This window comes from Glycine max, chromosome 9 (assembly GCF_000004515.6).
Source record: "Glycine max cultivar Williams 82 chromosome 9, Glycine_max_v4.0, whole genome shotgun sequence".
NCBI classification, from domain to species: Eukaryota; Viridiplantae; Streptophyta; class Magnoliopsida; order Fabales; family Fabaceae; genus Glycine; species Glycine max.
The window spans coordinates 50,251,705-50,269,258 of NC_038245.2; the positions used below are offsets into that span (position 1 = coordinate 50,251,705).

The 17,554-nt window shown below is 30.3% G+C and overlaps 3 protein-coding genes across 3 annotated transcripts; all 3 read right to left on the minus strand.

Annotated features, from left to right (window-relative positions):
* Positions 1-4,503: 4,503 nt before the first annotated feature.
* On the minus strand, positions 4,504-8,285 carry LOC100792086 (pentatricopeptide repeat-containing protein At2g35030, mitochondrial). The gene is made up of 4 exons (XM_006587897.4): positions 6,086-8,285; positions 5,862-5,929; positions 5,281-5,321; positions 4,504-5,055 (listed from the first exon to the last, which is right to left on the minus strand). Exon 1 carries the CDS (start codon positions 8,017-8,019, stop codon positions 6,163-6,165), a length of 1,857 nt encoding a protein of 618 aa, XP_006587960.1. The 5' UTR covers positions 8,020-8,285; the 3' UTR covers positions 4,504-5,055; positions 5,281-5,321; positions 5,862-5,929; positions 6,086-6,162.
* A 2,753-nt stretch (positions 8,286-11,038) lies between these two features.
* On the minus strand, positions 11,039-11,731 carry LOC100792615 (uncharacterized). The gene has a single exon (XM_003533646.1). The coding sequence runs from the start codon at positions 11,729-11,731 to the stop codon at positions 11,039-11,041; it is 693 nt and encodes a 230-aa protein (XP_003533694.1).
* A 2,268-nt stretch (positions 11,732-13,999) lies between these two features.
* Positions 14,000-17,198, minus strand: LOC100783081 (nicotinamidase 2). The gene is made up of 2 exons (XM_003534631.5): positions 16,336-17,198; positions 14,000-14,292 (listed from the first exon to the last, which is right to left on the minus strand). Exon 1 carries the CDS (start codon positions 16,984-16,986, stop codon positions 16,378-16,380), a length of 609 nt encoding a protein of 202 aa, XP_003534679.1. The 5' UTR covers positions 16,987-17,198; the 3' UTR covers positions 14,000-14,292; positions 16,336-16,377.
* Positions 17,199-17,554: the final 356 nt, after the last annotated feature.

Below are 17,554 nucleotides of genomic sequence, written 5' to 3' on the forward strand. Positions count from 1 at the left end.
TGTGAATGCTGAATGTATAATTGAATTTATGTTTTGATTGAAGAATAAAGATAAGTTTGTAGATTATATATGCCAGAATATTTGACATTATCTTAAGTACTTCATTTGATTCTATAGTGCCCAAAAATTTTCATTGGTCCTTGCATGATCTATGTGGACTTGAGAATCTATTCAGTATTGGATCCAATCAATCAATGTGGCTATGGATAAGGTAAATATATGGTGTAAGGCTTTAACTGACAACAAACTAGGTAGAAACTTGATTAGGCCAGATCCACATACACACACGTGGCATGATTTGATTGGTGATGTTATTAGTACACGTGGGCCGTGTTTGAACACCAAAAAATAGCCTGCGTGGCCAAATTACCATGTTGTAAAGGATTCGTTGCATGTGGAAATGGGAGACAAATTAAGCCTAACATGTTAAAATCTCACCTTGTCATCCCATTGGAAAAAAAAAGAAAGAAGAAGAAAAAACTTAGTTTTGTTGAACTAGAAATCAGCACTCCACAAACACATTGTATGGACCCAAATAATCTTCCAATTGCATTCTGAGATAAGATGCTATGCTCTGTCTCATGTTAACATTCATGATAAGCTATGAAAGATCCGTGATTTTCAAACAACCTCGACCCTTTGCATTTTCTATTATTTTGCGGATCTTCAGACAACTTACTATCAAATCAAACTGTTCTTATATTAAGCCCCCAAGCACACTGTCTGCTCCTATCAAGATGCCAGGTTGTAATATATAAAAGAAGTACAATAAATGTCCATGAATTTGTCTGTTTTAAAGTGAGATTCACTTTAAAACAAAGTTGAATAGTTATAATCATCAATTGCAAATTAAATCAGTAAATATTAATGGATAGTTTTCAATCAATTATTATAATTACTTTACAAAATTTTAGTACAACTCAATTTTGAAAAAGTAGTGTCAATATAATGGATCGATATCATTATTTATTAATTAGTGAATATCAACTTATTTAATCGACTGGAATATTACAATGAAGCGTGGTTAATTTTTTTTAATAAAAAGGTTGGTCATGCAAAAGCATCACAACAAGTGAACATAACCTATAACTACGAAGATCATTCCTTTCACTAATAGAATCTGACATCAAGTCCCACCAAGTGAACTCTTATGAATGCATACCATGATTTGCCAACTTTTTTTGTCAGCTAAAAAAATTGTCAACTACAAATAAGTTTGTGGATTTCAGTAGTTGGCTTTACCTAACCCTACCTCGTTTGTTGTATATATCCTTTCTTTTTTGCATTGTTTTTGTTTAATATAAATATGACATTGTTTTTTTTTTCTATTTTGCAACATATTTTAAAATTAAAGTTAAAAATTAACAACTAAACACTAAAATAGATTTTGATTTTACAAAATTTCAAAACTACAAACAGAAAATCATCTAAACGGGACAGCTGAGGAAGAGAGTTTTGAACATAATTGTTTGTTGTAAAAAAAATTATGATGTCTACCAATAAATAAATAAATATATATATATATATATATATATATATATATATATATATAAAATCAAGAAAACTATGATAAATTTGAATAATTCCATTATCCCCAAATAATCATAAAGTGAAATCGTTGAGATTTTATACCCTCCCATTATGTTGAGAATATATTAAGTTAAACTATTCTTTATCCTATATATGTGGTGTATATATATAAGTGACCAAAAAGGTTTTTTTATTGAAAAAAATATTAATTTTATCATAAACACAAAATTATTTAATTTTTAAATAATGTAAAATATTTAAGATAGTATATTTTAACTTCATTAGGCATTTGATGTAAAAGATAAAAAAATAAATTAAAAGAAATTGATGGTGATATAATATCAATGTAGAATAATCTTACAGTATTAATATAACAGTAAAAATCAATAAACTTAACCTATATCATAATTTGTTATTAAAAATAGTGTAAAATTATTTTAAATTATGCTCTGTCTAGCCTATTTTCTCAAATTAAACAGTCTTTATATAAAAACTAATATTTTACTTTTGAAAATTGAATCTAATACTAACATATTTGGTTTCACATTTCAGATATAATTTTTTACATTTTAGATATAATTTTCATAAGTTAATAAATATAGCTTTCACATCTTAAACGTTTCTCAATAAGTTTCCAAACACGCACTACAACGTGAAGGTTATCGACTGGGAGTGATGTAAAATGGACTAGTTCATTTTTTTTTTAAAGAAACTACTATAAAATGAAAATATAATTAAAATTTATTTTGTCATAAACTAAAAATTATTTAATCTTTAACTAATTAAAAATATTTAAGAAAGTATATTTAACTCTGATGCAAAATATGGAAATCAAGAAAATAAATAAATTATATGAATCAATTATTAATTTAATATACTGTATAAATTTTTTTTATAAACGACTATAATGTTTAATGCTTCAACTATTGAACGTGGTGACTTGAGGCTTCTAGGGTAAAAAGACTGTTCTAAGTTTTCATTTAATATATAGCTAGAGTTGTTATGTGCAAAGCTATCTTATTTTACATTTGCTTTAACTGTTGAATAAATTGCTTTTCAAGGATTTAATATACTTATTTGCATGATTTAATAAGTTTAGAAAGTGAATTGTTAGGTTTTGAATTCCATGGATTTACCGAACCTCACTAATATAGTTTAAGGGAGTTCCTTGCATTTTAGCCTTTTCTTTAACCAGAATACACAAGCATTGATGTGAATATGAGGCTAACATATTCGACAATATTGGCGTAATATTCCGTGTAATGCATGGGTGTTGAATTTATAATTTATAATTTTTTTATATTATTATTATATTTTATAATATATTTATCAATTATTTTTAAATTTTTATATATGTTAGTATATATATATATATATATATATATTACATTATAAGTTTTTTATTTAATTTTTTTCTTAAAAAAATTAAATATGAAATTATGCCTAGGGATGACAATGGACGGAGTGTCTCATCAGATAGATATTTGTTGTGTGTTCACTCATTAGTATCCATTAACCAGATATGCGTGGATTTTTTTAATATCCATAGGTACGCATTTATATTTTTATAAAAATAAAAAATTGTTTAAATTTATTTAATTATATTTTTAGTCCATAAACTTTTTAATATTTATTATTTTTGTTCATTAAACTTTACGAAAACTGACCAACGTCTTTGAATTTTTTTTCGGTCCAATCTTTTCATTCTTTCCGTCTAATTTAACCATTAAATAATGATGTATCATTACTTTTATAATAATAATAATAATAATATTAAAAGTAATGATACATCTTCACTTAACTATTAAAATAAATAGAAAAGATCGGAAAAAAGTTTAAAAATATTGATCAATTTTCACAAAATTTAAGAAACAAAATCATAAATATAAAAAAATTTAGAAACTAAAAATAAAACTAACCCTTAAAAATATTTAACAGAGATTTTTAATGTGTATTTACATGTAGTGAAAATACATGTACAATTGTATGCATTATATGCGAGTACCCACTAAAGATGCTAATTTAGTATCTAACGTGAACTTTATTAGCAAATATATGAAGGTATGAATTTCTTTGTCATTATGCATATTCTTTCTAACTAAATATGAAACATTTTACTATATATCTATTTTTTGTAATATCTTTAATTAAATGATAAATATATTTTTCTAAATTTAATAATTAAATGACTGGACATAAAAATATTAACAAATATTATATATTAAATTGATAACTATATTACTCGATTGAAATTTTAATTTATTAGAATAAGAATTTTTAAAAGTTATGATAATTCAGAATTTAAGATACATATTTAATTAGAATAAATATTGATTATATATTCCAATCAGTTTTTTCTATAAATAGTTTTTGTTAGAACGTAAATAAAACTAAAAAAATAGAAAAGAGGGAGAAAAAAATCACATATATAGAATAAGTATAATGATATAGAAAATCTATTTGATTGAATTAAGTTTAAATTATTAAAATGATAGTTAATGTAATTTATTATAATAAATTTTAACTGGAAAAAATATAATAAATTTTGAAATTAAATATGTTTAATATATCTATTAATTATCAACAAAACACCAATTTATTAGTATTGGTTATTTTTTCATATATATAAATATATTTTTCATTTAATGTAGTTATCAATTCTTTTGAATATTACAATGTGATAATAATTTTTCTATATATTTTTTTTTATATAAGCTGTGACATGTATAAAATCTTTATACATAATGTATATTTTTCATGTATATCAATTCATAAAATACAAATTAATTGATGTATTAATATTGATTGATAATTAACTTATTAGTAATTAATTTATTAAAATGAATCTATTATATTAATGTTAATTGATTGCATTTAATTGTTAATTATATTTGTTTGAATTAAAAATAAAATAATCTCATTTAATATTTTTTGGAAGAAATAAATATAAGATTGACAGGTGACATCATCCCATAGGAAAAAAAGTCTTATTTTATTTTATATATATATAGAGTCTTGATAAGTATGCAAAGTGAACTATCCACAACATTCACAAAGTAAAAACTAAAATTGTCACCTTGAATGAATCTTATGTACCTAAACTAAGTTCAATGCTTAAAGCTTATGTATTTGAATGCTCGAAAGGTTTAGTACTTCCAAAAGGTTGCAATGCTCTTGTTATCTTCAGTGCAGATTCAACAACAGTAATAATAGAGTCCATTACCGTGCTTTGCAAATATGAGCACATCCTCATCAATGGAGTAAATTGCTTGCTTAATTTACTGCATTTCGATCACCCAGAATATCTGTTGCAGATGGTGGATATGTAGTGCTAGCTGGTATCACATCAGTGAGGGAAATTACACAAGAGGGAGTGGAGGCTGTTCTGAATTTCCGGTTAAGCTATGGCTACAGCATACAACCAATGTGCATGAGGCCACTATAGGAGCAGCCTGGCACTGACTAGAATATACCATTTGATTGGTGAGTGCTGCAAGTCCCGCCAATTGTTGTCGGTGATTGAGTCTGTGCAAGTTGAAGGGGAGGAAAAGAGTTAAGTACAGTTATCTAGCAGATCAGTCTCATTCCTTTTTTTTTTAATAATAAGTCATGATATATTAAAACTGAAAAGAGGCTGTGACAGCCCTCATATATCTACAGCATGCTGGATTTGAGAGGGAACCTCCTCAATCCAAACAGAATTTGTGAAAGAAAAAGCTAACTTAGCTAACAGGTCTGCAACTACATTACCTGTTCTTTTGGTGTGCCTTAAGTCAACTATTTGTCTATTTCTAAGTAAAACAGAACAAAAAATTAGTATAGTACAAAAAAAAATGGAAACAAAGACAAAAGGCTAGCAGAATAGTATAAAATTAGTATTACTTCTGTCTGGACTAATTTACAATGTGCCTACAGTTGCACTAACAGAGTTATAGATAATGAATGAAGCACTATTTGTCAAAATACAATTGAAGTTTTCAATTCAATGACTACAACTTATAACATTTCTTAAAAGAAGAAAAGAAAAACACAATTATTTTCTAGCCAATGCAGATAAACTAATAGTACAATCCTAAAGTGAAAACATATTTTCAAAGAATTTATAAATTTTTATACTCCCTATATCAAAAGTCGTTCAATTTAAAAGAATATTCATGAGCAGAATTAGAGATTTTACACTGTTTGTGTTTCTTTTGATTCCAATTCAGTACACAACTGAATGTTCTCCAGATCCATATACATATAAAGATAATAAACTGACTAATAACTTGTTAAAAATTTGATTAGCATCAAACTAATAAACCAAAGGAATATAGTGATCATAAACTTACTCATTTCATCAATCAACAGAATTTAAGAAGCCAATTGCTCTTACAGTTTTCAAAAAGTGATAGATCACCTGAACAAAAACAAAGTGAACATGAGCTAATAAATCTCTCTTAAGCAATTTAAATAGCAGTTTTGAACTTTAAATGTTGGTGTGTTTGGGAGGAGGAGGAGACCAAATAACTAATTTTTACAGTCATAGAAAGTTAAAAGTGCATTGTAGCAGTACCAGTCAAAGTCAACTGTCCCACATTTCAACTCAACTGCATAATCCAAGCTTTGACTGACCAGCACAGACTTATACTACTAAAATTCCACACTAACTAATAAATCATCATCTGGCATGTCCCCAGCCTTCTTCATTTTTGTATGTAGATCATGAAGTAAATGCCCCAGGGGCTCATATTGAGAGTGTGGTTTATCACCAACTACAAATACTTGCACTGTATTGCCAACTTCAATCCAACTACAACCTGGCTGCTTTTTTAACCCCATGTCCTTCATTCTCATCCTAACGTTTGCTGCTTCTTTCCATTTCCCTACTGAAGCATACATATTTGAAAGTAATGAATAGGTGCCTGCATTCTGTGGTTCAATTTTCAAAATTTTCTCTGCTACAAGCTTCCCAATATCAGCATTTCCATGCACATTACATCCAGCAAGGAGCGCTCCCCAAACAGTCAATGGCACCTCTTCCCCAAGCCCCTCAATGATATTGGAAGCTTCTTTCAGCCTTCCTGCACGACCACAAAGATCAACCAAACATGCATAGTGATCTTCTCTGAGTTGTATCGATCTGTTTTTCAGAATTTCATCAAAGTATTTAAACCCCTCCTCAACTAAACCAGTATGACTGCAAGCCGTCAGAAGTCCAACAAAGGTGACATCATTAGCACAAACACCTAATTCTTGCATTTCATTAAATAGATTAATTGCCTCCTTGCCATACCCATGGTGGGCATAGGCAGCAATCATGCCATTCCAAGATATCAAATCCCTTTGGCTCAATAACCCATCATCAAACATCTTCCTAGCAGTATGCAACTCACCACATTTCGAGTACATATTTATCAGCGCTGATACCACACATGTGCTATCCTGAAAAACTGTTTTACTTATCATTTGATGAATTTGTTGTCCCTCAGTAAGACCAGCTAAGTCACTACAAGCTCCTAACACAGTCACAAAAGTTCCAGTGTTGGGTTTTAACTCATTGGTAGCCAGCATTTTGATAAATACCCTCAATGCTTCTTCACTTAGCCCATGTTGCACATACCCCGTCATCATTGCAGTCCAAGTAATCACATTCTTCTCTTGCATTTCACCAAACAACTTCTCTGCACGATTTAACTCTCCATTTTGAATGAAACCTGTGATCATGGTATTCCACGAAGGCATGTCCCTCTCAGGCATTCTCTGAAACAACTGCAGAGCCTCATCCAACCTCCTGTTTTGAGCATAACCTGTGATCATTGCGTTCCAAGAAACCACATTCCGAACAGGCATCTGATCAAAGAGTGCCCGAGCATCCTCAACCCTCCCGTTTTTCGCCAAACCTGCAACCATAGTAGTCCACGAAACCACATCCCTATCCTTCATCTGATCAAAAAGCCTTTGTGCGTCCTCAATCCTCCCACATTGCACCAACGCCGTGATGATTGTGTTCCAAGAAACCACATTCCTCTCTGGCATTCTCCTGAACAAGTCCAAAGCCTGCTGGGTTAGGCCATTCCTCGCATACCCATCAACCATCGTGTTCCAAGACACAACATTCCTCAGTGGCATCTCGTAAAACAACCTCTCAGCTTCCTTAACTTGATTGAACTTGATGTACCCATTAACCATGGCTGTCCAAGTGACCACATTTTTCTTGGCATCCCATCTATCAAACAGCTTCCTGGCCTCCCTGATCATGCCACACTTTAAGTACCCAGTTATCATTGTGGTCCACAGACCAATGTCCCGTTCAGGCATTTCCTCAAACACCTTGCGTGCGTAATCGATTTCACCTTCCCGGCAGAGCCTGGAGATAAAGAGATTGCAGCGTTTCATTTCCGTGTGAAGATTGCTCGTGGATGCTAACCTGATTGTAATAACATTGCTGCTTAGTGATTTGGGAAGGTGCAACAAAGTGAATGATAAATGGTGTAGCAGCTTCTTCATCCTTCAACGATAGAGTAGGAATCATAATCAATAATATCATTAATAGGTGGCTGTGAATTTGTGATGTGAGCAACGCAAACTATAAACTATTGCAATGGCTTGGCTGTACATCGGAACCACCTCGGTGCTGACGTCAGCGTCCTCGTCCTAGTGTACGGACTCGAAGAACAGCACGACGCGGCCGGCGGAGTGGATGTCGCGGTCGCAGGCGAGGTAGAGCTATACATTTTTAGAGACTATTAAATAATAGGGTTAAATGCAACTTTGTTTTCCCTGTTTTTTTCATTTCCAAAATTTGGTCCTTTTTTATCATTTTATTTTAAAAAATTCACCATTTTAATTTTTTCATTTAAAAGGAGAGACATTTAGTCTTTTATTTAAAAAAAATTGTGATTTTAATTTCTCTATTTTAAAAAATTCATAATTTTTGCCAAATTTTCAATTATGTCTATATTTTATTTCTTTTCTTTTGATCTAATTAAATCATAAATCTAATATATTCATTTAAGGTACTATTAAGAAATAATTTAATTCATTATAAAGTAATAAATAAAAAAATAAAAGATAAATAAAATTAAATATTAAACTAAAATTATAATTTTTTAAAATAAGGATCAAAATTATAGATTTTTAAAGTAAGAAGGTTAAATGTCTCGATTTTAAAATAGAATAAACAAAATTATGAATTAAGTAAAATAAGAAAATCAAAATTAGATTTAAACTTAAATGATAACGTACTAAAAAAATATTATTAATTATTATTTTTTAAGTTATAACTTTTAAAGGAATTATTATAAAAATAAATAAATAAATGTTAATAAATTATGATTAAATAATACTGCAAAGTTGTTTTACATTATTATTTTATAGACCATTTACTCTATTAGATGTGTTTAGAGTTATTGAGTCAATTGGTTTAAATTGTTTTTAAAAAAATTGTAAAATAAACGCTTCCTATAAAATAATTTAAACAAACATACCAAGAAAAACTGTAAATGATTTGTAAGTATTAATAGAACTTCTTAAGTGTTATTAATATTGTTTCTCCAATTAAAATTAGAGGATATAATTTTATTTCTAACAGAAAAAAAAACAAGACCAAAATATCAAGAAATTATATTTTTTTCTTATATTAACATAATAATATATTAAATTACAAAAATAGTAATAAGAGATTGTATAAATAATTTCAACTAAAATAGGGTTAAATAATTTTTTTAGGATATTATTGTAATTAAGACAATTATATTAGATGTTAGACACACTTTTTTATTTGACTTATTTTTACTAATTATATATCAACATTTAATCACATTATTTTAAAAAAAAAAAACTCATGAAAGTCTTATTTTATCATCTTTTCTCTCGTTTGTCTTTTAGATTTATTGAATAGCATCCCCTACCCCGGCACTATCCTAATTCCTAAGTCATACCTTTAAAGTTGAAAGTCCTTTTTTTTTCAATTGATACAAAAGTTTAGGAAAGGAGTAATTGTTTTATGTTTAAGCTAAACTAAAACATGACACGAACAATGTATTCAATTAATTATTTCAACTAATTAATTTATAATTTGGTTGACTTGTTAACAAACATTTTACCAAAATAAAACTTTTTAGTAAGCGAATTATTTTAACCTCAACATTTTAAAAAATCATGTATTCCTCATTTAATATAATATTATTTATTTAATAAAATTCCTTAAATTAAGTTATCAATTTTAATTATTATGATATTTATTTTACCTTTAAGAAAACATTTAATCTTCAAATAAAAAATTTATAAGAATTAAAAATGAATTAAAAATCTAAAACTATATAATTATATAAAATATACTTTATTTACACAATAAAAAATAATTATATAAAAAATATAAAAATATGTATTTTTATATTTATCAATTAATTCAAAATTTAATTTTATCAAATATTTTTAATTTAATAATTACATTAATAGATTTCAACTAAAAATTAAAAATTTGTTTATTTGATGAGAAAAAAGATTATGCACGTAAAAAGAATAAAAAGAATTATTTTACTTATGTATTATAAGTTTATTAACTTTTAAAATTATTATTTTAAAGTAATTGAAATGATAATCTATGATTAAATAATATTATAAAATTATTTTATATTATTAATATATAAACATTAAATTTTTATTGTATACTATTATTTTAGTCCTTACAATTTGTAGGATGATATCGAGATTATTAGAATATTGATGTAAAACCATTCTCATATATGTTGTTTATTGAACTATTAACATGATAATTTAAGTTTAATTTTTAGTTGGTTGTGATTTAAATTTAAATTTAATTTAACTTGAAAACTTGGAATTGTGTTATTTTCTAGTACCTTAAATATACACATCTTATACACATTCTGAATTGTTGAATAAGATCCTAATTTTTTCTTCTCTATACTGTTCACATGCTAAATTCCCATTCCCGTGAATGCATTTCCTTCATACAAAGCTATATGTTTGACTACAAAGTACAAACTATTGATAAGGCACATGGAGACATCCTGTTTCCAATCACTATTAGCTATATATATAATTCCAATGAAGCTTAAAAGCAATATCTGTTCTGTTGCGTATGCAACATAAACATTTCCAGTTATTCTTTTTTAGTAATTATTCCTCAAATTGTTGGATAACATAGCGACAAAGAAATTCACTTGCAGACAGCTAGATATACATTGAATCATGAAATTTCTTTCTTAATTACAATTATATGGCATATAAAATAAAGCATACAAGCAATTCAATTGCTTTTATTTTTAGTCCAAACTTATTTTCAGTTGAATGCAAATCTGTGTAAAATGGTAACTCTCAGGGTGGAATAGACAATATGTTCAATTATATTAATTGCACATTCACAATGTAGTTTATTTGAAACAATCAAAGAATAAAAATAATGGTTAACAATCTAAGTAAATTTAATTAAGAGATAAAGGGTTTTGAGCTAGTTGACTTGTTTGTGTCATTGGTATATTGGGGTTCCCACCAAGTTTTTCTATTATTTGGTAAGAATGTTAAGAAGCAAAACCCTTGTGTGGATCAAACGTCTGAACATGCACTCCAACTCCACCTCAAGACCTTCTATAGCCATCCTAACCCCTGCTAACCTTTTGTTTGCACTTTGAAGCACCATGGCATCATAATAGATCATATCATCTGAGCAATAATGCAAACTCACACGCACAAGCTTTGATGTGAAGAAAGACCTTAATTTCCTTGATTTTGTATCCAACCAAGGTGAGGAAACAAGGGACAAAAGTGATTCCACAATGGAAATGCTGGTCATTCTTACTTCTCTTAGCACATCAACAACCAATACTAGCTTTTGCTCATTAATTGGAGGGTGCATTGTGGCGGTTTGACTCTTCATACCCTTCAACCACTTCAATGTTTCTTTCTTCAGTTTCTTCCTATAGCAATTGTAGGCTTCGATTTTTTCCTCAATTCCTGGATCACCAATGCTTGCTCTATGCAAAGTGAACTGAAGTTCTTGGAGGTGCTCTTTTACTAGCAAGAGAACATCTTTTGAGATGCCACACACCTCCAACATCCTCAGAGATGACTCTGACACATCATCAAACCATTTTTCTTCTCTTTGATGGACAAGTGCTTGTTGAACCATTGGTGAATGGAGAAGGTTGTTTGCTGAATTGTGCAAGTCTTTAAGGGCAACAAAATCAAGGGGTGCCATAACTTAAGTGGAACAAATAAAAGGGTTTGCACTATGTGAGAAAAATCAAGGCTAGTAGAAAGCTTTTTCTTCTCTTTTTTTTTTTTTTTTATCAAGTCAAGGCTAGAAAGCTAGTACTATGGTATAGACTCCTAGGGTGCTTCAAAGGGTTTATATATACAATAGTAAAGCTTGAAAAAATCATTTTAATTAGATCTAAGATTCAGATGAGGAAGCAAAAGTGAAGGTACGGAATTGAGAATAGTGGTAACAGCTAAGGTACTAGTTTGTCCAAAGGAACCTTCCCTTTGTGTGGATATGTTTGAGGTTATAGGATACTGTTGTTGAATATTAAAGCAACATGATTAATTAACAATTCAAGCACGAGAGGGGATGTACTCGTGCATGCCAGCCTGTGATATATCATGTATAACTACTCAGGAACTGACAAAATGTCGTTCAAACAAGAAGCTTGGAACATATGTTATATAAGGAATGTGAAAATACTAAGATGTTAGATTAAAAAAAAAGATATATATGTGGTGTACTTAAGCATGGGTTGCTGACAACTGTTCTTTTGTCTTTTGTTTTGTAAATGCACGGCATAGGATCTGGATGATATCATCAACCTTTGCCCTTCGATTCTACCTAGAAACTTCCCTAGTTTTAGAAAGGACAAAAGTTGCCGAATTTAAACCGGACCTTATAATTCATGCAGAGCCGAAATGTTTGTTGTTCATACTTTGTATGTAGGACAAGCTATGATTTTAAAATTTTAATATTATGAATAATAGTAGGTAAATAAAATTGGTGGCATTGTGGCAATCTTTTTAAAAGCTAGACCAAATGGGACATCTAATTGGGTCATGTACCAGCTATGTTTCTGGTCATACATTTTCTGCTTTCATAACACTACTATCACAAAAAATACACGGGGCAGCTATTTGCAATTCATTTTTTACTCTTCCCATCCCTTTTTTTATTTTTAACATTTTAAATCCCCAAAACACCCTCCCCTAGTTTTAACAATTAAACACTCTTCTCACCTACCTCACCACGCTGGACCAACCCTGTATCTCTTCCATTCCTTTTCCTTTGCTTGCATTGTTTGTTGTCTCCATTCTCACGTCGCAACGTTCAAATATTTTTTCCCTTCATGCAAATTTACCAGAAACTAGTTTTGATAATGTAAAAATATGTTATGGAAATCATTGTTATTGAATATGTCTTTGGATAATCCATACTAAGCAATTTCACCTCACTTTAACCATATGACCCTGTTCTTGGTTTTCAAAACATTCCCTCAACAATCTGCGTTCTCAAGAACACTTTTCAATAAACATTCCTTCTCACCCTTTCAATGCTTTAGAAAAATTCCTACGTGACACCAACAGTTATCATTTTATATACATTGCGTCAAAAAGACAAACTTCTTTTGTACCAAAAAAAAATAATCTTTCATGCATGGCATCCGTGAATTTCATTCTTGAAGTATCACTTTCTATCCTAAGTAGTCTCTAGAGTGGGAAAAAAATATATATATATATAAACACTCTCCTAATTAAGTATTAGAAATTATTTTAAGCAGTCTACAAATATTAAGAAAAAAAAATCAAATTGATCATTAAATTAAATCTTACTTAAAATACATCAACTTAAAGACTAAACTTAAGAATATTCATTACTTTATTATTATTATTATTATTATTATTATATATAACATATATGAAAATTATTATTTCATGTGAGAATAGCAATGATTAATTTCAATCCTTAAATTAAAATAAAAGGTTAAAATTAAAATATTTTATATTCAAATTAAAAACTCATTTAATCATAAAATCTTTATAAAATTTATCAAACAAAAAATAAAATATCTTAAAGATTTAATTTACGTCAAAATCATCATCACAACCACCATCATCACCACAACCACTACCACCATGATCACCAACATTGATAACGATGACAACAAAAACAATGATCATATTGGTAACGACAACAATGGTCATCATAACAACAATCACAATGTTGATAATGGTGACAGTAACGACAATCATATTGGTGGTAACGTTGATTAATTATCATGATGATGGTCATGGTAATGATAGGTTTAAAATATTTTAGGATGTCATAAATTAATATTTAATTTTTTGTTTGGTAAATCTTATAAAAATTTTATAGTTAAATGAGATTTTAATTTGAATTTAAAATATTTTAATTTTAACATGTCATTTTAATCTAACAGATAAAATTAATCATTTTCATTTTAAGATAAGATAATCATTCTCATACAATAAATTCTCCCTATATTGGTGTACTATGACGATGATGAATGTATAATTAATCACTTTACATGCATTGGTAACCGGGCAGTTGAAATCCAAATCCTACAATACCATCCTTGAAGGATTTGATTAGACAACATACATCACAAAAACCCATAGTTGTGCTTCTAATAATCCAAAAACTATAAAAACCTGCTACTACATAGACTAGTAAATCGACTTGATGCCCATTTCCTAAGAATACTCACTAATTGCCTTGTCAATTTCCTCAACATGACCGCGAACAACATTCGACTGCACCCACAAGAGAGAAAAAATGAATCATTGAACATTGTCTTGAAAACCATTTGTTCTAGACCTTTTGAACAACCAACAAATTCGAGACAAGCATAGAAAAGGAACTTGTAATTACAAAACACCCATAAAGTTTCAACTTTCAAGATATACATATCCATGGTCAATAAGAGATACTTGAAAACAAATACAAGAATGGATAAATCATCATCAAACCAACAAACTTCATCCCCCATGGGATTTAGAGAGAATGGATAAATGAAATATCGAGCTCTATTAGAAACCAATTTTTTCAGTAAAAGCAAATAGAAGACAAAATCTATTCCTGCACTCGATCCCCAATTGACTACTCTTTGTACATTCTAGAAGAATGTATGTAATATTAGTTTTTTTTTTTTTTTTTTGCACAGCAAAAGATAATTTATATTATAATTAAGGGTCAGTACTAGATGTACTGAAGTGTACAACATATAGCATAGGCAGTGAGAGCCACTGCCCAAGTAAGAGTGAATACAATGACAAGAATGTATGTAATATTAGTTAAGAGAGAAAAAAGGAAAATCAATCCTAATTACAAGGAATAAGGAAATATTCTATACATAATTTACATGCTACAACACACTTATAATCTGGTTTTAAAAGAAATACTCCTTGAATACTTCCTTTGCATTTTCTAATAGTTACCAAAAATAATTTGTGAATATTCTCTTCCAATACTCCAACTTTAACTCATGACAAACCATCAAATTTTCAGGAAACTAATGCAAGAAAAATCACATTTTCTACTGAAAAGTCCATGTCCAAAACAAATTATCCAATATTGCATGGCACCAAAATAAATAAACACATAACATTATGAAAATTCCATTTTTTTTTATCTTCAATCTGGAGCCCCTAATCACACTTTATTGTTGTTGATGTTGTCACACTATGTTGTTGTTGTTATTATTTCTAAAGGTCCAAGTAATTTCTACTAAACTAGTCCTTCTTAACCAACAACAACAACAACAACGCCTTATCCCACTAGGTGGGGTCGGCTACATGGATCAACTTCCGCCATAATGTTCTATCAACTAGTCCTTCTTAACCAAGTTTGATATTTTTTTTTAGCGTGTCATTATGGGGTGTTGATCTCAAATTATGCCAAAAATACTGCATTCTAGTTTTCCAATCTAGGGATCCACTAATAACTCACCGTGTAGGTCCAAAATAGATTTTCCAAGGATGAAATAACAAAGGTCATGAACTTCACTAGTTCTGGTTTAGGTTTAGTTCAACTATGTATTACAAGGTTGTATGAAATATAACTCACTTGGTCAGGCTTAGAAATGTAAAGAGAGGTTTCATATACCAAAGAGAACAAGACTGAAAACAGAGGATATTATGCACTCCTACTGATAGGATCAAAGACTGCCCAACTCTGAGCAGAGACACTAACACAAAAAGGAAGAGACTTGTCCTAATTACTTGAAAATTATAAATTCCTGGATGTTACAGCTATACTACTGACCAATGGATGCAGTTCTATCAACAACTCCAATGGATGGCCAAAACCATGCTCTGCACCAAACCAGAAAAGGATTCTCTGATGCAACATGCTATCAGAGAGAGCATCTTGAGCAGCATTAGTGACCAATTAACGCCAAAGAGTAATAATGTATCGAAACCAATTAGTAAGAAGAAGATCTAAAGCCTCTAAAAGAACCCCAACCATACTCAATGTTGTTGGGTGTGCATCTTGTGTTTAATCTTATATTTAACCATTGTCCCCTCCCCAAACCATACTCCTTAAAAGACTAAGGCCATCATATAATTGAGATATTATATGTAATTGTATAATATTGCTATCATTAAGACCTTGTTTTCAGGTTGGGATCTAATTTTAGCATGTGACTTTTGCATTTGACTCCACACTCTCATACAGATAAAAAAAAAAAAAAAGATATCAAAGGGTTCCATGAGGAAATCAATGAAATCAAACAGAAAGAGCAAACCCTAAATCTGATTAGAGAAGAAATGCAGGTAGATCAAAGAGCAGCGTACTCCTCTCAAATTGTTCGTCCAATTAACACACGGTTGATGAATTCACTTGGCACCAGAGAGGGCATGTTGAAGCCTCTGGCAATCAACCAAGTAAGCAAAACCATAAGCCAAGTTCTTCAAAGCGGCCTCGTGAAGCTCCACGTCAGAGGTGGCAGTGGCGTCCGCGGAGAAGAAAACCCTAAACCCTCTCACGAACGCCTCACGCGACGTCGTTTCGCAGCACAGGTTGGTCATGACACCTGTCACTATGACCTCCTTCACACCCATCTCCACCAACTTCTCTTCCAAGCCAGTGCTCCTGAACGCGCTGTAGGTGCTCTTCTCCACCACAAGGTCGCTGCTTTTCCGGTCCAGAGCCTCCAGGAGCTCGGCCTCCGCCGTGCCGTCGACGATGAGGTCCCCGGACCACCACTCCTCCAGCATGCCGGCGTCGGAGGGTGACTTGTGGCAGTGGCGAGTGAAGATGACGGGGATGGAGGCGCGGCGGCAGAGGGAGATGGTGGTGTTGAGGTTATGGAGGATTGGGGTGGCCATGGATGAGAAGTGGTTTTGCACGTCGATTACCAATAGGGCACATGATTTTGGTTCAGGGTTTCGCTTTCTGATCTCGTATTTGGTGTAGGATGTGCAGCGTTTCAGAGAAGAGGACATTTGTGTGTGACTGTTGGAGACATACTTTAGATACTGCGGATTAGAAATTTCAACAGTGCTAACAAAGAACAAATAATTATGTATTGCATAATATGGAATTTTCACACTAGCATAGCCTAAATTCAACAGGATAAGGTGGAGAATTTAGTTCATGGGCTCACTTTTGTCCCATCCCACCTAACCTGCCAACTCGTCAAGTCACATGGCTCATCAGTCTGCCTATATTTTTAAATATATATATATACTCCATGTTGTTATCGTTATTATAAATAGTTATTAAATGGGTTGATAACTACTTATGTTCTAATTTCTTTAGCAAAATAACTAAAATATTTTGTCAATTATATACACCTTATGCTATTCTGCAATAGATTTTAAAATAAACAATATTTACTTTTTATATGAACAATGTAGTCATTCAATTACAAAACTGGGAATCTTAATTTTTGACAGTCATATATAATTTTTTTTTTACTAATCTAATATTATATTCAAGTCATACAGCACATTGTTTTTGTGCAACGTTCTTGCATGAGCACAATCATAATGTATTTAGGTTATTGTACTA

Bases quoted from the DNA above. Each gene is read 5' to 3' on its own strand.
- LOC100783081 (XM_003534631.5), bottom strand. From the start codon at position 16,986: ATGTCCTCTTCTCTGAAACGCTGCACATCCTACACCAAATACGAGATC.
- LOC100792086 (XM_006587897.4), bottom strand. From the start codon at position 8,019: ATGAAGAAGCTGCTACACCATTTATCATTCACTTTGTTGCACCTTCCC.
- LOC100792615 (XM_003533646.1), bottom strand. From the start codon at position 11,731: ATGGCACCCCTTGATTTTGTTGCCCTTAAAGACTTGCACAATTCAGCA.